Source organism: Onychomys torridus, chromosome 7, assembly GCF_903995425.1.
Source record: "Onychomys torridus chromosome 7, mOncTor1.1, whole genome shotgun sequence".
In the NCBI taxonomy this organism is placed as follows: Eukaryota; Metazoa; Chordata; class Mammalia; order Rodentia; family Cricetidae; genus Onychomys; species Onychomys torridus.
Window position 1 is genome coordinate 35473968 of NC_050449.1, and position 23939 is coordinate 35497906.

Sequence of the window (23939 nt, forward strand, 5' to 3'; positions counted from 1 at the left end):
TCCTGAACCAGGCCCCACTTGCCTCCCATCCTCGGTGTCTAGCACAACATCTGGTTCACGGTAGATGTTCAACAAATGTTTGTGTAATTGACCCGAAATGATTTCTCGCAGAAATCTGTTCATGTTCCAGTGTGGGTGCTGACTCCCACAAATCATACCACGTCCTTATGTGGAAGATAAGGAGGGTGGATTGACTTTTCTCTCTGGCTGCCAGGCTTCACACATTTCAGGAAGCCCCCGCTGCTCAGGGGCTGTCATTTACAAAGAACACAACAGCAGCGGTCTCCCTTGGAGCTGTGCAAATAGCACCCTCCCCAGATCCCTTCCCATTTTATAAATTGGTGTTTAAAAAAAGAAAGAAAGAAAAAAAGCAATCTCAGATGCCCAAGTCTGCATGACCTATTTATTGATCAATCAAATATTTGCAAAGTGCCCACTAACTTGTACAGACCAGGAATAGAGGCCTACAAAAGCCTCACTAATGAGTGGAAGAATCTAGGCGTATAGTGAAAAGGAACTAAAATACACAGCAAGTCAGGACACAATCAATCCAAATTAATAGGACAGCCTAGAAATTCTGAGGCTCAAAGGACAGAGAGGTTGCTATGGCTGAGGAGCTCAGACTGAGAAGAGGCCTAGAGCTCTAGGCCAGTTTTGTCAGTGTGGGTAGGATGGCTCACTGCCCTGATGATGGAGCCCATCTCTGAGAGGTGACCACATCATCACAGGATTTCCCTTGATGGGTTCATGCCATGACAGCATTATGAGGATGTGGTAGAAAGTAGGGGACGGAGCTTAGTTGGAGGAAAGAGATCCCCTGAGGACTTGCCCTGGGAAGCTATACCTCGTCAGCATGCCCTTCCTGTGGGGTAGCTCTGCTCAGCCATGTGCTCCCTGACATCCTGATTCTGCTTTCCTTCCCAAAGGCAAGAGAGCAGCCAAGAGGGGCTGAAACCTGTGACACTGTGAACCCAAAACAAACTCATCCTTCTTCACCATGTTTCTTTGGGGTATTTTTCACAACAGCCACAAGCCTAGCATGTGGCCTCACTCTCCTCTGTAGCACAAAGAATCCCTGTGGTCTCTGGAGGCTGTAGACTACCTTCACTATCATCCCCTGCTTCTCAGAATCACCAAAGGAGGAGCAAACGCCTCTGAGAACAACACACCCAGTAAACGCCACGTGGCTACACAGATCTGGGCCAAGCTGGAGCTGGCGCTTGGGATGCATGTACCTGTCGAAAGGAGGCCAGTCCATATTTTCCTGTTTGCATATGCTTTATCTGCAGACACTTCCAAATGACCCTCACAAATAGAAGAGCACAATCGTGTTCACCATGCCCACCATCCACAAACCCCAAAGCCATTATGGGATGCCTGGGGAGGGCATGATGGTTTTCTGTCAGCAGGTTTATTTTCCTGGCCATGTTTTGTTGCAGCTAGTGCCGAATGACACTGCGTTCCCTGGGCACATATGCACCGACAGATGGTGTCAGAGGACTAAAATCACACTGACTCCTCCTTCAGAGGAGCCAGCTTGGAATGCTAATGCAATCTGTGGAGAAGTTAAACAAGGGAAATTGAGAACTGCCTCCAAAACCTGAACACTGAAACTATACAAAGAATGCAATCTATGCCCCAGGAAACCAAGCCCTGGCCCCTGTACGCCTTCCTCATCTAGCAGTTTACTAACCACGGCAATGAACTTCCTCGCCTACCTTATGGTTAGAGGATGAAAGGCTGGTGGGGGTGGGGGAAACCACAACATCCTGTTCATCTTTAGATGTACAGTACCTGGCACAGCTGTCCCTTGCTCAGTGTGTGAATTAAATGACTAGACACACAAACACCAGCAGATACGTGGGATGTGTGCTCTGTTGATGCCATCCTCTGAGCAAAAGCAAATCTGAACGTGGATGCGGGGTGTCATGTACAAGCATAGCACCCCTTGACGCTAGTCTCTAAAACAGTGGTTCCCAACCTTCCTAATGCTGCAACTTTTTAATACAGTTCCCCAAGTTGTAGTGACCCCCTCAAAAAAAACCATAAAATTATTTTCGTTGCTACTTCGTAACTGTAATTTTGCTACTGTTATGAATCATAATGTAAATATCTGTGTTTTTTGATGGTCTTAGGTGACCCCTAGGAAAGGATCGTTGGATTCCTCCAAAGGGGTCATGACCCACAGGTTGAGAACTTCTCCTATAGGGACCAGCTGCCCCCTGCCACCCAAGGCCAAGAGCTGCCAAGAGGAAAGCCAAGACCAGAGCTCTGTTTCTCTGATTCCTGGAGGCTCAGTACATGTCCACTCAAGCACAGGGGAAAACCATCTGTTACAATCTCCTTTTCAAAGCACCCACCTCTTGCTACTGGCCAATTCTAAAAGTAGCAAAGGCAAGGGAAGTCTGCTTCCTTCAACTGCACAATGTGACTACAGAAACCCTCTCTGCCTCCTGCAATCATCTAGCTAAAGGGTTCAGGTCAAAAACAAGCAGAAACGAGGGCCAGTCAGTCCTTCCCAATGGGAACTCTGGTTCAATAGCTTCATGAAAGCAAGCAGAGAAATGATCCTGGGTAAAACCAAGCCTTACAGGGGAAGAAGTTACAAACTGTTGACACTTTGTTTTTCTCTTAGACATGACCCAAGACTATCAATAATGACTCTATCATCGGCTAATGGTTATTTCACCTTGCTAATCCTCAGTTTCCCCATCTGTAAAATGAAGCAGTTTATCCCTAACATCCCAGCTCCATCTATGACAACCCCGAAACTAAATGGAGCCCAGCAGCAGTTACCTGGCTGCCACGTGACGTGCATTTGGCAGTCACTATTCTCCTGCTACACTCCTTATCATCTAACTATCGGTCATTCTTCGTGCAAACCTTTGCATCCACCACTTCTACAAAGCAAACACATGTTCAAAACTCTCTAGTTACGTGTGACAAGAAAGCAGAAGAGGGAACTACCTGGGGGGAGGAAGAGAAGCATCCAGAAAGGGGAAGGGAACTGCAGGCAAGGCAGATGGAAGGACAGAGTTGAGCAAAAGGAACAATGTCACGTATGTTAAACACAGATAAATAAATACCACAATGAGCCCCTTGACTGTGCATGTTAGCCCAAAACAATTTGTTAAGAGAAAGAATGTAGGTAGTTTTTAAGTCATCATTCCAAAGCGATAAATATCACATCACTTGTTTCTCATAGCCCCCCTCTATGGCAGAAGGGACCAGTTATTTCACAGACATGAAACGTTGAAGTGATGTCCAGAGGTTTCAAGTTCTCTGTCAAGAACCTCACGCTGTGGAGAGAATCCAATGGTCAACACAGACACCAGCCTGAGAGAACAGTTTGTTGTCAAAAGAAAAGGATGAGGCAGGCACAGTTACTGTGCCTCTAATCCCAGCACTTAGGAGGCTGAAGCTGGAGGGTTGCAAGGTTTACACCAACTGGAGGTACAGAGTACGTTTCAAGACAGCATGGGCTACACGGTGAGACCTTATCTGGAAAAAAAAGGAGGGAGGAAAAGAAGGAGTAGAGAGAAGGATAGGGAAGATTTTGTTTTATAAAAAAAGAAGAGGAGAAGGAGGGGAAAATCAGAAGCACTTACTTCAGTTCATTGGTCTCCATGCCCTGGGCGATTGCCATGATGATGCCTCCATGGTCCCCCCACGTATAGTAATGAGGTCCAGGAAGGGCCTGAATACGAAAAGAAAAAAACAGGTGACACACTGCTGCAGAGATGAATGTAGAAAACACACACGCACACACACACACACGCACACACACACACACACGCACACACACACGCACACACACGCACGCACACACGCACACACACGCACGCACACACACACACACACACACACACACACACACACACACACACACACCACACACCACACACACACCACACACACACACACGCAAACCACAGCAATGACATCCACTAGACTGCAGCTTCCAGTTTTCAGAACAGGTCCTTCTCCATCCTCTCTCGCTCATGCCAGACACAATCCTAGAATCCAGCAGAGCTGACTTCCCATACTCCAGACTTGAGATTATCTCAGAGACAGAGAGCACTGCCTAAGATGCATGAAGCCTTAGGTTCATCCCCACACTGCGAAAGAAATAAATAGCCAGCCAACCAGAAATCCTGTTCAACTCTAACCATGTAAGTTCCCTGAAGCCTGTCGGAGGGGACTTCATGCCTGGAGAAGCTACCCACACCAGTTTCCTGGTGCAGCTTCAGCCCAAAGGAAAGCCCCGTTCATGGAGCCCCTCAGTTCCAGGCAGGGAACACAAACATCCATAGAAACTGTTCCTACAAAAGGAACTGGGAAATGGCCCCTTGCAGGCTGGGGATAGTGTGGGAGGAATGCAAGAGTGTAAATCCCTTAATTGGAATATACCTCTCTCCCTAGCCCCCAAATTACATTCTAATGAAGGGACCTTAAAGCAGCTAGAGAAAAATGGTATTATATATGAACATGAAAAAAATACGCTTTGTGAAAATGGGCTATTACGTGTGCAAATGATATAACTGAAATGACCACAGGATGCTCATCAGAACCTGGGGAAACAGAGGCCAACAAAACAGACTCCAAGTCCTATCAACCCAGATGACCACCGGCCCAGATTTCAGCAACAGAGCAGACACAATGCTGGGAATAAAGGTGAAATGAAGGATTCCCAGGTGAAGGAAGGCCAAGGGATCCCATAGCCAGTGGACCGCCGCCTCAAAGATAGTGGTGGGCTCTACAGGAAACATTCAAGGTATCTCTTTAAGCTGAGGGGTATCAACTCAGGAATAAACTGAGATCTTCAGGAACTGTAGACAACCAAGAGAAATGGCAAATACCTGAGGCAAAATCCAAAGCTGCTTTTTTTTTTTTTTTTTTTTGCTGTTATTTAAAATCAGAATTAGAATTTCACCAAAAATAAATGAGTGTTTTCAAAGTATATAGACATGACACATACAACAAAAGCAGAAGGGGGGGGGGACTCATGTGCTGCAAACTTTCTGTTTTAAACAAGTTCAGTGTGAAATTGGTGAAGACTATGAAAGACTAGATATGTATGCTCTAACCCTCAGGGAAACCGCTGAAAGCAAAGAAAATAAGAGAGAAGCACCAAAAGACAGAGTCTGGTGGGTGAGGGGAGAGCTGAAAGGTAGAGCGCCTCACGAGCATGCACAAGGCCCTGGGTTCAAACCTCAGCACTAACAAAACACAAAAATCAAAATAACACAAAAAAGGGGTTGGGGATTTAGCTCAGTGGTAGAGCGCTTGCCTAGCAAGTGCAAGGCCCTGGGTTTGGTCCTCAGCTCCAAAAAAAAAAAAAAAAAAAGACACACACACACACACACACACACACACACACACACACGAAAGAGTCAAATGACTATAAAAGAAATTAGTAAGAAAAATATTACATTAAACTCTTAATTCTATTAAATAAATAAGTAACTAAACAAGCAAAACCTGGGCCAGTGAGATATCTCAGAGGTAAGGGTGCTTACCTCCAAGTCTGACAACATGAGTTTGCTCCTAAGGACCCACAAGGCAGAGGAGAGAACCAGCCCCCACAATTTGTCCTCTGACCTCCACACATGCACCTACCAAGCACCTCAAAAAAGTTTTAAAAAATTAATCTATTAACAAAAAGCAAGAATCTACATGTTGCCTACATGAAATTCTTTAAATACAAAAACACGGGTAAGTAGTAGGTAAATGGACAGTAGTAGATGTATCCTGAAGTCTTACCTATTTGTATTTTCAAAAATGTCTAAAATAAACAGCCTACCAAAATACAGAAAGAGCAATAAATGAGGAAAGTTTTAATAATATAGTGGAGGAAACACACAGATCATTGATATGAGGAATGAAATTATCACCAAAGACTCTACAAATGTTAAGAAGGTAACAAGAAAAACTCACTAAATTTGGAAATCTGAACAGTTAGGCACCAACTGGAGAAAGTGAGTTTCTTGCCAAAAAATATTCTAAGAAGAAAATTCCAGCCCAGTGGTGAACTGCACAAGACGTAACACCAACCTTAACACAGGCAGCCAGAAACAAAGGAAGGACGACCAATCAGCTGATTTCATGAGGCCAGCCAGGCCAAAACCAAAACTTGCCAAAGGCACTGCAAATGGAATATTACATACTAGTATTTCTCAGAAAGAGATCCTTTCCATTTTTAGCACATCAAACCTAGCTCTATATGAATAGGATAATGTATTATGGCCATGTGGGATTTAGTCTGTAACTGAAAGTTAGCTTACTATGCAAGCAAGCATCGATCAATATAATCCATCACAGTAACAAAGAAAATCTATATCATCCTATTGACATAAAAGTGACATTTGACAAAATTCAATACCTGTTCCTGATTTTTTAAGAGTTATAAATAGACTAGCAATAACAGGGATTTTTCTTAATTTTGGTGGGAAAAAATACATATACACATAAACATATACATCGTATACAATCAAGACCTATTGTTTGAACAGGTGCACACCTGTAATGCCACTATTCATGAGGCTGAGACAGGGAACAAAAAGACTAGCTTGCCTGGATTACAAAGAGAGACTCTGCCTTAAAAAAAAAGAGAGAGAGAGAGATAAAATGTTTCTCCCCGAGAGAGAACAAACTGGAATACTCATGCCTCCTACTTCTATTTAATACTACATGGAGGTCAGAGTCACCATAATAAGAAGAGAGAAAGGAAGAGAAAGAGAACACAGCACAGAGGGGAGGAAAAGAAAATAACTTAATAAAAGATCAGAAAGGGAGAAATATAACTGCCTTCCTCTACATCTGGTATGATTGTTTATAATAAATCCACATACACGATAACTAACAAATCAATTCATGCCTTTGGCAAAGCCATAGAAGGCAGAAAGCATTGTTACACAGTAGTATAAAAATCTAGGAATGAAGCCAGGTATGGTGGAAATGCCTAATCCCAGCACTCAGGAGTCAGAGGCCGATGGATCTCTGAGTTCAAAGTCACCCTGTTCTATATAACAAGTCAGGACCACCAGGGCTACACAGAGAGACCCTATCTCAAGAAAAAAAATCAACAACAACAAAAATATAGAAATAAACTTAAAGGAAAATTCTATTTGTAGTAATACCAAGTTTAAATATCCAAGAATAATACACACACACACACACACACACACACACACACACACACACACATTGATATTTTTGGGACTGTAGCTCAGTAGAGTACTTGTCTAGTATGTATAAGACCCTGGATTCAATCCCCACTGAGTTAAGAAAAAAGAAAGAAAGAAAGGAAGAAGGAAGGAAGGAAGAAAGAAAGATCAAGTGAGGCATGGCAGTATGTGCTTGTAAGCCCAGCACTCAGGAGGAAAGACAGCAAGACCGTGAGTTCCAGCCTCAGCAACCAAAAGAAATGGCATACGAGACTTTTACATTAGAAACTTAAAGATACTAAGAGAAATTAAAGAAGACATGGAGAAATAGACTACAATTATAGATCAAAAGACTCCATGTTATTAAGAGGTCTATTTACCCTGAAACCAAGCTACAAATTTAATGCACTCCCAGGGAAAGTCCTAGCAGAACTGAGAGGGTATGCGGAAGCACAAAGGACTTTGAATAATGAGTGCAATTTTGAAAATAAGCAAAGAACTTATCCTAATTAATCCCAACACTTGCTATAAGGCTTTGGTAATCAAGACAATATGGTAGTGGTGAAAAACAGACACTTAGCTCAATGGAACAAAACAGAAAGCCTTAAAATATACCCACGTACACATGACGAATTGATTTTCAAAGAGGTACCAGGGCAAGTGAACAGGAGAAAGAAGTCCTCTCAACAAATGCATAAAATGGATAGTAAAGGAGATGTCTAAAAGGCATTCAACCAGATTAAAATATGAAAAAGTAGGGCGGCAACCTTTCTCTTCTGACACATTTAGAAATTTGCTCTAAATGAATCACATGTGCAAACACAGCTTAAAACTACAGAACACACACACACACAAAATACGGGAAAATAAAGTGTCAGAAATTAAAACAGCTCGACCATTCCAAGGATTGACTAGTAGGCGGAACAATAAAGATCTGATTGGATAAATAAAAGCCACCGTTATCCCTGTGGTGGGGACAAAAGTCCACAGTAAAACAGGAAAAGGCCACAGGCGAGGAAGCCTAGTGGATGAGCTTCACATTCTCCTGAGTGACAGAATCCAGGAAAATGGAATAAACATTGTATCAATATAGAACAGCACTTAGATAGAATTCTAGACACAGTAACAGTGTGGAGGGGTGGTTGCAGACAGTGACGAGGGTGGAGAGAGGATGTATATTACAAGAGGATGCAAGAATACTTGGGGGATGTTTGATATCTGAATTTGTAGAGATGAAGGATGATCTAATCAAACAGAACACTTTAACAGATTTGCTATAATTCACAGCTCTCAGTGAAGCTGTTATAGAAGACAGTAAGAAGGAATTGTGGGGATCAGAGAATAACCAGCTAGTTGGAGGGTAACCAGGATCATGGTCACTCTGTTCCCTGAAGCCATCTGTCACCTGGATCCTTCATCCCTGATGCATATCCCACATGGGGCCTCTGTGGTGAAGGTCACCCACAGGGACTCAGAGGCTTCCTCACAGGTAGTCTCTGCCTCCCACCCCAGGTTACTCCTCTGCTAGTTCCCAAAACAAGGTCCCTTGGGTGCTGACTACTTCCTGGCAGGTATGACGTATGCCTGGAACCTCAGACAGCTGCCCTGGCAACAGCCAGGCAACGCGGTTCCACTGGAGGAGGAGCAAGGCCCAGCTCTCTACCCAAAGGAAATCACTTGCAGATGTTCAGTCCCTGTTGTCACCAGCAGCAGAAGGTACTAAAAGCCTGCAGGCCTCTCTGCCAATGAGAGGACATCCCACTCCAAAGGAAGCAACAGCTCAGTGGCCCGAGGAAGCAGCCATTCCATCTTTCCCATGGGACAGGACAAGGACAACCCGAAAATTCCAAACCTTAAAGGCTTGTTTGACCCCTATGTCCTGATCACTTCCTTCATCTGAATATGGGCTTGTATTTTCCATCACCCTGGGTAGAAGCCTTAACTTGTGCACAAGGATGCACACACACACACACACACACACACACACACACACACACACACACAGAGTATCTGTGTCCCTCCATCTCTCATTTAGTGGGATAATAAAGCCTGGACCACATATGAGCAAACATATAGAGCAATGTTTACAAATGACGCAGAGCCAGCCTGTAACATTATTGCTTTGCATATTGCAGATTTAAATGTGGAAGCCTGCATACTTCATTCTCCATAGGAAGCACTGTGAGGATGGAAGCACTGGCTGGCTGCTGACTCTTCAAACCAGCCATACGACTCTGACCTGGTGCTCCACAAATTCCTGTGCAGTGATCTGTTGAGGAGGTCAGAAACCATCCCCAGGGGCAGCATGGACACCCCTTCCCTACAGAATAAGACCACATGGCCTCCCTCTGGCTCTCTAAGTCAAGGGAGGCCAAATAACTTTTTTCAAAATTCAGAACTCTCTAACATCCGAGGCCACAGCTTAAGTAGTGACGTGTGCTGGAGAACTAGCTGATCCTTGAGAACTGGACATGGTCAGTGCTCAAGATTCAAACAGGTTGTACAGCATTAAGACAGAAAAGCGGCCTCCTCCCATAGCATGGGGAAGATGGAATTACACAGCCAGCATGGCTCAGAAATCAGCAGTGTCAGACCCACCACAACTGCATTGTAATTTCTGACACATTCACCAAATATTACTGGGCATGTTCTCTATGCCAGACACTGTTACCGCCCAAGGCTGAAGTAGTAACCAAAACAGATACTGTATTTCCTCCTATGGAATGCACAATCCTGGAAAACTTGGTCAAATTCACAGTTGTTTCTAATAAAAACTGAAAAAGACTGTTTTTTATTTAAAGTGAAATTTTGGCAAAAAAATCATGAGCACATTATAGGGTGTGAATACACAGGAATGTGGCTAGCTCTTCTGTGGGGACCTGGGTTTCTGTATAAATGTATGGATCATATGAACCTCTACCAGGGACCAGTGTGCTCCTGAAACGTTGGTGCACAATCCACATGCTCACACTTAGAAGAGCCCTGGGACCAGGAACTGACCTCTCTCCACCTGGCTCCAGCACTGCTAGAGATGTACACATTGGTCTTGCTGGCCAAGTTCTTTCCCACTGAGCCTGAAACACAAAAGGGAAGAATGACTACACATTCAAGAACATGCCAGAAATACGTCTGGCCCCACCAGACATTAGTAGTAGCTAATCACCACGATAATGTCTTAAAGCCACGAGGAGTAGTCACTGCTGGAGGTGTGGATGATCACTATAGATCTGGTTGCACATAACCAGCCTCCCAAAGTGCCTGTGGCAGCAGGCAATGCACACTTACCCGTGGCAATGATGAGGCCAGGGGCTGACTCCTTGGACAGGATAGGCATCCTCCGGAGTTGGAGGTTGAGCAGCTGACTCAGACGCTGGGCCAGGTGGAGGGAACAGCCCTGGGAAAGCTTTAGAAGGAAATTTCCAGATGGGATCAGCAGCAGCACATGTCTGGGACTCCCTCAAACCCAGGAGTCGATCCGAGGACCCCATAGCAAGACCCAGAAGAAGGTCTGGCCCAAAAGAAAACAGACTTACAACCCAGTGGTCTCCAAATCTCCCTAGACAGAGTGCATCTTCTGAGCCAATATAAATGTCTACCACTGAAGGAAAGAGAAAAATAACTTAAAAGCCCTGAGCCTCCCAGGAATAACAATTAAAATGGCAACTCACAACAGAGAAGAAAGACTCCACTGCTGGTGTCACCCAGAGACCCTTCCCAGGGACTCAGAAACAAAGAGAAGTGATATGATGCCTTGACTTTCTGAGTCAGTACAGATGTGGCTCAAATACAACTCTGGAAGTTCCATTAGAAGAAAAAGAATCAGTAGTCGAAAAGTTTCCTTGGAACATGGCCAGATGTATGGCATGTGAGATAGGAATGGCCCAGAGGTTATGTGGAAACTTTAAAGGCTCCTCCCACACTGAAACAAAGATGCAGGCTTCAGTGTCATGGAAGCCGGCTTCCTCACTGCGTGCAGATGCTGACAGTTCTGCAGACCACCACAATGCTCTGCCTCGTTCACCGGGCCAGAAAAATGATGTCCAAAATATTTTGGACATATCAGTGATCAAAGCAAGGGACCTCTGTGTTCACAGCACAGGTGAAAATGATAACAAAGATATTCAATCTACTTCCTTCTATCACACACACAAAAGATCTTTCTAGAAAACCAGTCTTGCTAACTTCCCAGTTTGGTGTCAATTAAAAACAGAGGGAAGTCAGGTTTGGCTCAAAGAATTTTTCCTTACCTAATTCTTCTTCTCACAGCTTCTCACACTTTGCCTACAAGGAGGCTGATCCTTACAAGTGTTTCTGGACCCCTGTGTCCAAGTTCTAATCATATATATTGCTATATAGTCTTTTCTCCACCTGTAGTGGTTTGGATTGAAATATCCCCCCAGGGTCCTGTTCTAAGGATTTGGTCACAGGCTTTTGGTACTTCTGGGAAGTGGTAGAATCTTTAGGAAGTGGGGCCTAGTGCAAGGCAATCATGTCATTAGGTGTGCCTTTGAAAGGGACGGGGGATGTCGGCCCCTTCCTCTTTGGGTCCCTTTTCATTTCCTGTCTGCTATGATCAAGCAAACTTACTCCATTACACACTCCCACCACGACGTTCAGCCTCGCCACTGGCCCAAAACAACAGAATCAGGCTAGCTCCAACAAAAACCACTGATACCTCTGAAACCATGGACCAAAAGTCAGTCTTTCTACCTCGTACACTGATATTCTCACTTTGTAATGATGACAGAAAGCCAATATACCACCTATGATGGTGAATGTTCATTGTCAATTTGATTGGATCTAAAATCACCTAGAAGATATCCCTCTGGGTGTGCCTGGCTAGTGTTTATTCATGTCTGTTCATGGCCGTCCTCTTCCCAGAGTTAGATTTCATGTAGTATATCAAGACTTGTGGCCAAAAAAGAAGAAAAATTTGGAAGTACATGCCAAGCCAAGAGTTTCCCAAAGAATTTTCCCCAGGGGAGGAATATGGATAAGAAACACAGGGAGACACCAGAGCTTACCATGAACAAGCAATTAAAAAATACAAAACATTACGTGACTGACTAAATACAGCTGCACCAAAAATTAACCCTAATTTCATTTTCTAGTTTCTTCTGCCTGCTGGAGCCCTCAGGTAAAAAGAAATAAAAGTATGGGGGATCACAGGAGACCACGGAGCACAAGGATCAACCCATGAGAACACTTAATGGGACCGAGAAATGGCTTAAAACGCTTAGCTTTTCAGATAGGCACATAGGCAGGGGACACTATACTCATTCTTAAACACTGTAGGTTTCAAATAAAATTGGTATTGTCGTTTTTATAGTAGTTCTAGGCCAGAAGAAATATACCATCATGTGTCTTTTAGAGTTAAGTCTAAAGTGTGTGTGTGTGTGTGTGTGTGTGTGTGTGTGTGTGTGTGTGAGTGTACGCGCGCATGCACTACCAACAGAGCATCATCTAGAAACAATAGTATACCTAAGCTGTGAGAAAACATGTCCATTCTGGTTCCATGTTACAATAATCACAAGCCTTCTAAGGCACCTGCCAGACATGACACGACCTCTCAAATTTTGGAACTCTATATGATACTGTCACTTGCATGTTCTGTCCCACCCTGATTTGCCCACTGAGTTTTTCATCAAACTGACTCACAAAACTCCAGCTTCCCAAAGATATGATGTCCTCAAAAGAAATATGATCTACCCTCATGTTGAAGCCCTAAACTAACTCACGCTCATTAGTCAAGCAATTAACGTAATGTCGAACAGATGTTATGGATCATGTGCTTGCTTCAAAACTTTTAAATGAAGCTGGGTGTGGCAGTAAAGGACATAATCCCAGCACTCTTAGTACTTAGGGGCCTGATGTAGAAAGACTGCAAGTTCAAGACCAACCAGGGCCATAAAATAAATTCCAGGCCAGCCTGGGCTACATAGCAAGAGTCCATCTCAATAACACAACAAAACTTGTAGTTCAGTAGTTAAACACCTGGTGAAAAGTGCTTCAATATCCCATGGTGCCCCTCTGCGTTTATCACAGCCCCCACCATGCCTAGGTGTGGAGAAGGGGACCTGAAAAGACAAATGTGCATATGGAAGTTTGTTCCATGTGGCATTAACAGGGTTTTCTATCATCTTGCATGCTTCCTGTAAATACTGAATATAGAAAACTGCTCCAGACCACAGCTCTCTGCTTTGTATCAAAAAAGCCAAACACAATTAAAGCAACTATACCTCACAATTGATTTTCTCTCCATATCCTGTGAAGGCTGGGGCCTGAAGAAATTCCCAGGTTCCCCCTTTGTCAAAGGTGATGACCGACCTCATGTTCTCCTCATTCATAGAACCATTAATCAGGGTGGCTATGTAGACTCCTTGTAAGCCTTCCACACGGTGAAAGTCAGCAAATGGCTCATTTGCAAAATACCTGCGGTCGGAGAAAAAACCAGCAGCCGTCACCCAGGCCTGGGTTTCGCTTGCCATTTTGCATTGTGTGCGGCATAATATTGAACCATCGTAGTAAAGTATACAATACCACAGCATTAAGTATGTTCACAATGTTGGGCAACGTGAGTTCCAGAACATTTTCATTATTGGCAGGCACTGTCTGTTTTCCCTTCAGTTCCCAGGCCTTGGCAACCACAGATCTGCTTTCAGTTTCTATGGATCTGCCTCTTTGGATTGCCTGGTCTGGGCTATTCCCTATAAACTGAATCATGCAATACCCTTGTTACTTTCGCCTACATGTTTACAAGGTTCACCCATGTACCGTGTACCGTACCTCATTTCTTTATAGTTAAATAACCTGCTCTTAAAAAATAAATAAAAAGTATTGTAAAGGGCCAGGATGCTCAGCCAACCAACAACTCCTAAAAAGACACGGAGGATGCAGAAGATGTCATAAAGAAGTTGCCAGAGCTACATCCCTTTCTTCACTATGAACACTGATCCAAATCCTTCAAGAAGCCTGAACAAGTGGGAAGCCTTGATCTAGACATGCAAGACCTGACAATGCTGAGGCTCCCAGCCTGATCTGATAGGAAGAAATACGAGTATTAAACCCCACAGGGTCCCTGGCAGGAGTTCTAGAAGCATCTATTGCAGCTTTGCAGTGCAACAGCACAGACAGCCAGGATGGCTCTCTAAAGCCTGAGGCCGCACTTGTTAACATGAGAACAAGGATCTCCCAAGTTTTACCTGCAGCGCTAAGAGCCCACAGGAAGGGAGTTTTTCACTAACATGGCACACCCATTCCAAATGTAACATCTGTGAAGGAAAGGTCACTGTGGTTCATGAGTACTCTTAAAACTTGAAGTGTGCCCTTTATTTCAGGGGTTCTTAGCTATGGGCTGCAAATAAAGCAGAAGATTGATTATGTTACCCCACCATATGTCCCTAAACTGGATGATGGTTGGGCCACTTCTGACAGGGAGACACACACAGCAACCATGGCTGCAGGAAAGGGTTGAAAAAAAAAAAGTAGTACTAATGAAGCTGTTCTTGGTTGGCAGAATGAGCAAAGGCACCAAAAACATACTGGGGCATAGACCAAACTCTCTGTTGTGGGATTCCTTGGGTCTCTATCGGGGAATAAGCTTAAGGGCTCTGGCCTTCTCCGCTGCTTCCCTCCATTTTCTTGCCTCTGAAATCTTCCAGGCTCGCTGCTTGTTATGCTCAACTTGGAGGCCTGGGTTTCTCTCAGACAAACCCAGGTTCTTTTCCCTGCCCACCTTCCTGGAGTTTTAGCATTTAGTTCCTGTCAGCTTTTACCTCACAATTCCTCTGCTCTAAGTCCAATGCATGCCTCATTTCCCTCTTTGGTTTGTACTAGAACAATAGACTTCATGTCGGTCTTCTCTTCTGCGAACCCATTTTGTCCCATCTCACCCTCACCAGCCCACTCCAAAGCACTTCTTTCCTTCTTTCCTGGGCTGAGACTGCCAGGCAGTTCAGCAGGTTCCCTTCTGCCATCTCCCATGCAAAAGCTACATACCAGCAGCCATCCCCGTGGACTAAGCCAAGTGTTCCTTCTTTAGTCGCCCCAACGGGTCTGCCGCGTGGTTAGCACATTAGTTCCTACATTAGTCCTACAATTAGCTGGGCTTTCCATAAGATCCCTCCAAGCACAATCCCCAAATGCCAGAGTGACCCCCTATTAAGAGTGCTCACATGGTTTCTTTAAGGAAATGAGAGCCAGTTCCTCGGCACCACGTTGCCCTACTTACTCAGTTCAGAGAAGTTTATTCTAAACCAGCCTGCCCATGTCATCTGATAACTCACCCTTATCCCATTTCATCTGGCTGAGACTGAGCCACAGATGACAACAGGTCACTGAACTGAGCACATCTGAAGCCCTGTCACCCTGAGATAAGATGTGAGAATAATAAGAAAGCTGCACAGGATGCTGGCCTACCACTCTTAACATGAATCTCTTTTCTATGTCTCCACAGGATATGAGACACTCAGACATCACCGTAGGAAACTGTCACACAGAAAAGGCAGCCTATGTGTGTGTAAAGACCCCCGTGGTGACATAACCGAGGTCACTACTTCCTTGGTAGTCCTCTCTCCATGGTTGGGCTCCCACTCTGTCCTACCATGAGAAATTCATCTAGTATCTGACAAATGAGAAGGATGAAAAGTCATTAGCAAGCTGTATGTTATTCACTGCATAGCCATGGGGGTCTCCAAGGTGTTGGGGGGGCGGGGTTGCTAAAGTTAGTGAAAGACATAAGGAAACATGGTTCATGAATTTTAACTATTAAAACAAGTAAACTCTACTATTCACCCACAGAAAGAAATGAGGTGCTAACATACAGCCCATGGGGATAAACCTTGAACACATGTTAGAAGCCAGACACAGAAGGCCACATACCATCATTGCAAGATTCCATGTATACCAAATATCCAGAAGAAGTAAACACAGAGTCCTCAACTGCCCCCAAGGCCCTCAATGAAGGCAGTACTCAAAAAGCATCCAGTACTGGGGGTACAAAACCATCCTACACTTGTGATTGTCCCCTTGGGGACAACCAGAACCACACCCCAGACCAATTCAATTGCAATCTGAGGACACCTGATGCAGGGATGGTGTGGGGCATGCTTGGAAAGCACCTCAAGCATGGCCATGTGTGTAACTAACACTGCAAACCACTTAGGTAAAGAGAGGCTGGTGGCCTCTGCTGACCCAGGAAGACCAGGGTGGGGGGTGAAGGGAGGAGTTCATGGTCTCCTTACCTCACCAGGGTGTCACTGCCGACCCCTCCGGGGCTATAATACAGCACGTTCTCCAGGGACAAGGAGAATTTCAGCCCCTCTGCCTCTGAGATGTACAAGTTGGTATTGTTGTTGCTGTGACTCACACACACGAACACCTGGTCCTCTGAGGCATCTGCGATGTAATATTCCTTTGGAACCCAAAGTCAGGAAACAAATAGTCAAAACCACAGTTGTCCTTGTGAGCTTCTTACACACACAAGAAAGCAATGCCTCCAAGCGTCCCCGTGATGAAAATGCACAGAAAGGCGGCGGCCAGGGCCATCCTGAACAAAGAACCTGAAATGATTCTCCCTTCCAAGTGTCCATGGCTGGTCTACGCATGGAGCTTGCTGGTAAAATACAAGAAAAGAATGGGCCGCTGACCTCCATAAGTGACCCAAAAACCTCTTTTTGGTAGTGATACTTCCCCATTTTCCCCAGCAGACCTTTTATTAGCACAGGGCACAATATAGATTAACATGTATTTCATTTCCTAATCTCTTTCCTAAGGAGACTAAGAGAACCTTTAGAAACCAGACAGAACTGATCATCATTCCTGTTACACACCCCACTGAGCTATCAACCAACTGCTGATGGCAAAGCCTTCCAAGGAGACCTCCTCACTGCAGGCACTACGCTGGGGACTCAGACTGCTCCTTCCTAGCAATCTGTGTATGCTGACATTGAAGGCATTTGAGCACAGACTAGGTACACTTTCTCCATTCTGTTCTCAGACTTTCTAACCTGTCTGTTTCTACAAAGTAGAACCTGAATGCATCCCCTTTGGGAACCTTAGCCCTCCGCAGGGATTAGAGCATGTGGTTCATAACCAAGTGCCATACACAAGTCTCCCAGCGCTTGAGGACGGGCATACAAGGCCACTGAGCGGCACCAACCCCTGGCCAATCCTACTCCACTTACAGCAGGAGAAAGGACTCCCATTCAGCTCTACTTCAAACAGTGAAGTGCACAGCAGCAGACCAACAGACCCAGAATATAACAGGTCTCTTCAGAGGCCTCTCTGGAGGGTGCCCACGGGGAGAATGTAAAATGCTCACACCAGCAGGACATTCCCATGATGCTTGGAGACAAGCACCCTTCACCTCCCTCCTCCCAGCAGACTTCACTCACATTAATGGGATGCTTTGTGACAAACTGGGCTGCTCTCATGGGCTTCCGGCCAAAGGAGACCCAGAGCTGGACAGATGACTGCTGCCGACTGCCCGGAAGATGCTGCCAAGGAAAAGGAGAGAGAAATTAACTCTGCCAGATGACGGCCCCTCAAAGCACAGGGGAAAAAGGAAACAAGTCAAACCCCTCCGATTCCACTGGAAACACAAAGCAGTCTGTGACTCGGTTCTGAATTCACAGTGTCAGCCCTGAGCTGAGCTGTTTCGTACAGGACACCCGGTCTACAGCTCCTACGAACACTCTGACGTGTCTGTGGATGTCAGATGAGGATGGCCAGTGGTGTAACAGGAGAACTTGAACATGGGGATGGTAGTGACAGTCACCAGTGCATAAAGAAGAGCAGAAGAAAGGAAGAAAGCTGTAGAATATAGACAGAGCAGAGCCTGCAGCTTTCAGCTAGCCCATGTTAGAGCAGCCACCCGCCCATCATTCAAACCTCACAAAGCTATTCAGTCATAAGGCTTCAATTTGTAAGACTAGGAAGACTCCTCGGTGGTTCCATGAGCCAATCTCTGAATATTTCCCTTCAAGGAAGATCTTTTGATAGAATACATACTCTCTGATAGAACAGAACAGAATGCTGAGTATCTCATACTGCATTGTAGAGATGTTTAAGCCACTGCTGGGGCCATGAAAATATTAAGGTATCCTGTGCATGCAGAGATCTTCATGACTACCAATGAAGACAACATCCATGAAATACTTACATTGCATGTTATTTTTTTTCAATGTTCCAAACTCTGTTCCCTAAAAGAAGATATTCCCCAGCAGTACCAAAGACCCAACATGAGCTGAAAGTTTCAACAGAAGAAATACAAAGGCCAATGAATATATTAAAAAGTGCTCCATATCCTTGGCCACCAGGGAAATGAGAATAAAAACAACTTTGAAATTCCATCTCACACCAGTCAAAATGGCTGTCATCAAGGATGATATGGCATGACAGCAAATGCTGGCAAGTGTGTGGAGAAAGAGCCTACCTGACTGTAGAAATGTCAACTGGACAGCCACCTGCAGAAGTCAGTGTGGAGGTATGAACAAGAAACCTCCTCTGACCCAGCTAAGCCACTCCTGGGGATATATTCAAAGGACTCTAAGTCAGCATACCGCAGTGATCCTTGCACAACCAAGTTTAAACCACAATAGCTAAGAAATGGAGCCAGGCTAGATGCCCATCAGCAAAGGAACTGATAAAGAAAATGTTATACATTTACACAATGGAATTTCATTCAGCCCTACAGAACAATGACATCATGGCATTTGTAGGGAAATATATACAACTGGAGATAAGGCTGACTCAGAATGACAAATGCCATGTTTTCCTCTTATATGTACAGTCTGGAGTAAAGTGTGTGTGTGTGTGTGTGTGTGTGTGTGTGTGTGTGTGTGTGTCTGCACACACATGCACTTATGTGTAGTCATGAAAGTAGAAAGAAGATGAGAGAGCTTAAGGACTGGGGAGGGAAGACACTTTAACTTTAAAAATAAAGAAAAAGAAGCTGGAAAACACTTCCAATAATTATTTGCAAAGTGGCCTAGGAATGGGGGGTGGAATATATACATATATATTATACATACCTACATACAAACACACACACACACACACACACACACACACACACACACACACACACACACACACATATGCATGCCACTCTTACCCCATAAATACAAAATCAAAGACCACTATATCAATTTCTTCAAAGTCTCGAAAGGCGTCCTTTCTCTGCTTCTGAGAGAATTATTCCTAAACTGAGATAATTCTGGTTCACCCTAAGGTATTCTGAAAGCAACATTGTATTGTTTTATGGCCATCAAGAAAAAGATTAGCAATTAAATCATGACACACCACTGACTGTGCAGGGCATTGTCTTCTTACTAAACCACAGGGTTTTGCTAGTTGGTCTTTTTTTTTTAACTGTTATTAGTAAGCCCCATGGAAAGATTTAGCAGTACAAATCAGTAAAAGATAAAATGAAGAGTTCTGCTACCACTGCCCTGACCTCTTCCCATTCCATCTTCCAGGGTGTCCACTGGCAGACAGCTCTATGCACCTGCACTATCACACACAGGCATCTTGATATAGTGAGGACAGCACTACCTTCCCCCCAGTACCCAGCCTCTCTTCCTTCCTGAGGCCTGACTACTGCCCAGAGGAAAAATCTCCATTCTTTATGTTTTCTTCATCATGTGTAGTCACACAGTCAAGCTCTGGGTAATGAGATGCAAAGAGGCACATCATGTTGGTTTTGGGGGGAAGCTACTTAAAGGCACAGATCAGCTGGTACTACTACCATTTGACCATTCTGGTTTTCCTTCATCTTCTGAACTGGGTAAAGACTCAAAGGCCAGTGAGGGCATTTTAATTAAGAACAGGAATAACTCCGTAGGATGATGGAATGGAAAGACACAGTCATAAGCCTAGCCTTAGCTTGCTTGTCCACCTGAAGCAGCATGGGAGAGAGACAAACGCCCATCTTGGCTGTCACTGAGGTTTCTAATCTCTTCTCAGTGGCCCAACACACAAACTGGGTCACAATCGAGAAACGACTGAACAACTGCTTCATAAAGACAGGGTGTAAATCTCGCTAAGCCACAATTCAGCCTTTCTTCATTAATCATGTGTCTCAGACATCTTTTTGTTTCACAGGTGATGGTGGGGACTGAGGTGATTTCCAGAGCACTTTCTAATTAAACACACGGGTACATACTACCTCTTTTACAATTATACACCATTTGTAGGGCACATTCTAAAAAAATGAAAAAGTTTTTTTAAAAAACAGATTTTGTTTTTCTGAAACAAGATCTCATGTAGCCCAGCCTGTGCGGTGATATTGTGTTCCTCAAAATATTGTGCACCCTACTAAACTTATCTGGGGTCAGAGAACAGAACAGCCACTAGATACAGAGGCTAGAAAATGGTGGCACTCACACCTTTAATCCTAGCATTCCAGAGACAGAAATCCATCTGGATCTCTGTGAGTTCAAGGCCACATTGGAAACAGCCAGGCATGGTGACACATGCCTTTAATCCCAGGGAGTGATGGCAGAAAGTAGAAAGATATATAAGGCATGAAGACCAGAAACTAGAAGCATTTGGCTGGTTAAGCTTTTAGGGTTCTAGCAGCAGATCAGCTGAGATTCATTGGGATATGAAGACTCAGAGGCTTCCAGTCTGAGGAAACAGGATCAGCTGAGGAACTGGTAAGGTGAGGTGGCTGTGGCTTGTTCTACTTCTCTGATCTTCCAGCATTCACCCCAATACCAGGCTCCAGGTTTTATTTTCATTAATAAGAACTTTTAAGATTCCTCCTATAAGGCTGGCCTTGAACATATTATATAGTTGAGGATAGAACCCCTGACCCTCCAGCTAGTACCTCCTAAGTGCTGGAGTTACAGGCATGAGCCACCATATTCAGCTTGCAAAATTTTCATTTTGAATTAATATCCTGAAAGGCTGTGTCCATTACTAGACCCACCAACATATATAAAAATTAGGAATTATTTAAGTGCATTCATCTCAGTGCATGGTACAGAATTTGATACTTTATGAAGAGTGATATCTTTTTTTTTAATTTTTATTTATTTATTATGTACACAGAAGAGGGTGCCAGAGCTCATTACAGATGGTTGTGAGCCACCATGTGGGTGCTGGAAATTGAACTCAGGACCTCTGGAAGAGCAGTCGGTGCTCTTAACCTCTGAGCCATCTCTCCAGCCCGTGTTATCTTTTTTTAATTTTGTGTTTTCAGTTCTGGTGACCAAATGGTGTGGATTTCAGCTTGTATCTGACATGATGTCAAAACAAAGCAATGGGCAATCCAGGAGGAACTAAGAAATGACATATTCTTAGCCACAAAGGCCAAAGGATGCAGCAATGCACTCTTCAGCTCTAAACCTCATAGCAGCTCAGCTGGAGAAGACTGGTGGACAGCAGGAAGCCTCCCAAGGTGTGTGGTGACATGAGGACAAGAGCTAAGAGGCCTGAGTTTCAGCTGCAGCAGTCAATGTCACATTCCCTCTGGAACGATGACAAAGCTTCCATGAATCTTCACTATGTACCGCTCCTTGTAGGGAGTATCAGTCATAAAACACAGAAACCCAACGCAGTGGCCCAGGCCTCTCCTGCTGTGGATGATTAATCTTGACAATTTGATGGCACTAAGAAACACCCAGAACCAGAGGTGGTGGCGCACACCTTTAATCCCAGCACTCAGGAAGCAGAGGCAGGTAGATCTCTGTTGAGTTTGAGGCCAGCCTGTGAGTTACAGGACAGCCAGGGCTACACGAAGAAACCCTGTCTTGAAAAGCCAAAAAGAATGAAAAGGAAAAAAGAAAACACATATGGGATTAGGAAAGTATGGTCTGGGTGTGTCTGTGGAGCATTTCCAGAGAGGGTTAACAAATGGGAAATGACCTGCTCTGAGCACGGGGAGGCACTGTCCCCCAGGCTGGCTAGGTGGAATAAAAAAAAAAAGAGAGAAAGGAGCAAGGCAGCTAGCATAGGCTTCTCTCTGCTTCTGGGCCCCGGGAAGTGAGCTGCCACGCCCAGCTCTACCCTCCTCACTCTTGTGTACTGAAAGCTCCGAAATCCTGAGATAAAACAAACCTTTCTCTTTTAAACTCCTTCCTTCAGACATTTTATCCCAGTGACAACATTAATCTGATTATTACATCCCAGCTGCTGAGGAGGCCGAGGCAAGAGACTCACTTGAGCCTAGGAATCAGAGACCAATCTGAATGACAGAGCAACACCCCATCTAAGAAAAAAACAAACAACCATGATAAAACATAGATAAACTACAACTAGCTGGCTAGCTTTCCCAGTTCCAGAAGGAACTATGCAGGCTGCTAAGGAGGAAGAGTCACCAACAGACTCATCCAGCTGTGAATTCTGTGAGCTGCAAAATGACCAACGTGGCAAGAAATGCCTGTAGGTGAAATGGTGGGATGAATGCTACGGGAGAATCCAATCGCTTCTGTTTGGATTCAAGAGGACTGTACCATAGAGGAAACACTTGCCTGGCACTGTAAACCTGACCGAGAATGCACAGCAGGGGTGTAGGCACAGGTGCGAACCTACTACTATTACTTTGCCAAGTGGACAGAATATCGAACTGTCCTCCAAATGGGCATTTCTACACCGAGAGATGAGTGCGGCTCTGACTTTCACCTGAGCAGCTTCATCATGGAGTAGAGGGTGGTCAACGCAGAAACTCACAATTGGTCAAAGTGGAAAGAGTAAGTGTCAGTCATGAATGAGACATCTGGATCATATCCATCCTCCCAAGGCTCAGGGAACATCACAGAAGAGGAGCAGACAGAATCTAAGAGCCAGCAGTCAAGAAGGACCTGGGCAAAACAATGTCTTCTGGACATGCCAGGACCAAAGACCATGAACGCGTCTAGCTGTGACTGGCTGCACAAGAGCTGTATACAACATCAAGTCAGTCGACACTCCAGCACGGGGGTGGAGTGCTCACAGCCTCCACTCCAACGGATCAGCTACTGAAATGGATGGCCTCCAGGAGAGAGAGCTGGGTTTCTCCAAGAGTGCTGTCCCTGGTAGATCAACCCATCATGCTCCAGCAGATGATCCCACACCCAGGAGTAGCACAGGTTGGACTCAGTGGATTATACATTAAAACAAAACAAAGGAAAACAGGACATGATGTTATAAGGAGTGTGGAGGTGGGGGAAGGATCCAGGAGGACTTGGGGGAGATTATGATCAAAATAGATTGTATATATGTATAAATTATAAGAGCACTAACAAAAATACACTATTTTTAAGAAGTGAAAAACTACCCTAGGGGAGATCAGTTAAACCAATGGTAGACAGACAGTTAGTGGGGCTGGCATCTGTAAGGGATGCTGAAGATGATGAGGGCAATGTGGCATCGTTCCTTTGTGTAGATCAGAAAAGGACCACAGTAAAGTTTACTTTCTGAGAAAGACAGAAAGCTTGGCAAAACTCCAAGCACGTTTATTGGCGAACAGCAGCTGGATCTTGGCAAGCAAGCATGGCAAACTTTGCTGCATTTCACTCGCCCTGCTTCACCTCTCGCTCTCTAACTCTGAAGTAGCCTTGGAAGCACACTACCTCACAGCCATGAGAGCTGAGGGGCTACTGGGCAGGACAGCGCAGGTCACCCCGCCATAAAAAATACAGTTAGAAAACTGTCAGTACTTCACCTGCCTGGTGGATCATCTTCCTAACACTTGACCCTACACACACAGACACACACAGACACACACAGACAGACAGACAGACAGACACACACACACACAGACACACACAGACACACACACACACACAC

General features: G+C 44.7%; 1 protein-coding gene across 1 annotated transcript in view; it reads right to left on the reverse strand.

The window, feature by feature from the left end:
• The window catches only part of Sorl1 (sortilin related receptor 1), a 169373-nt gene that overhangs the window by 96987 nt on the left and 48447 nt on the right, over positions 1-23939 (reverse strand). The window contains exons 7-12 of the mRNA XM_036191798.1: positions 17561-17662; positions 16409-16578; positions 13406-13598; positions 10452-10569; positions 10167-10240; positions 3609-3697 (exon numbers count right to left, since the gene is read on the reverse strand). Of these exons, the coding sequence (XP_036047691.1) occupies positions 3609-3697; positions 10167-10240; positions 10452-10569; positions 13406-13598; positions 16409-16578; positions 17561-17662 (746 nt within the window). The remainder of the gene's footprint in view (positions 1-3608; positions 3698-10166; positions 10241-10451; positions 10570-13405; positions 13599-16408; positions 16579-17560; positions 17663-23939) is intronic.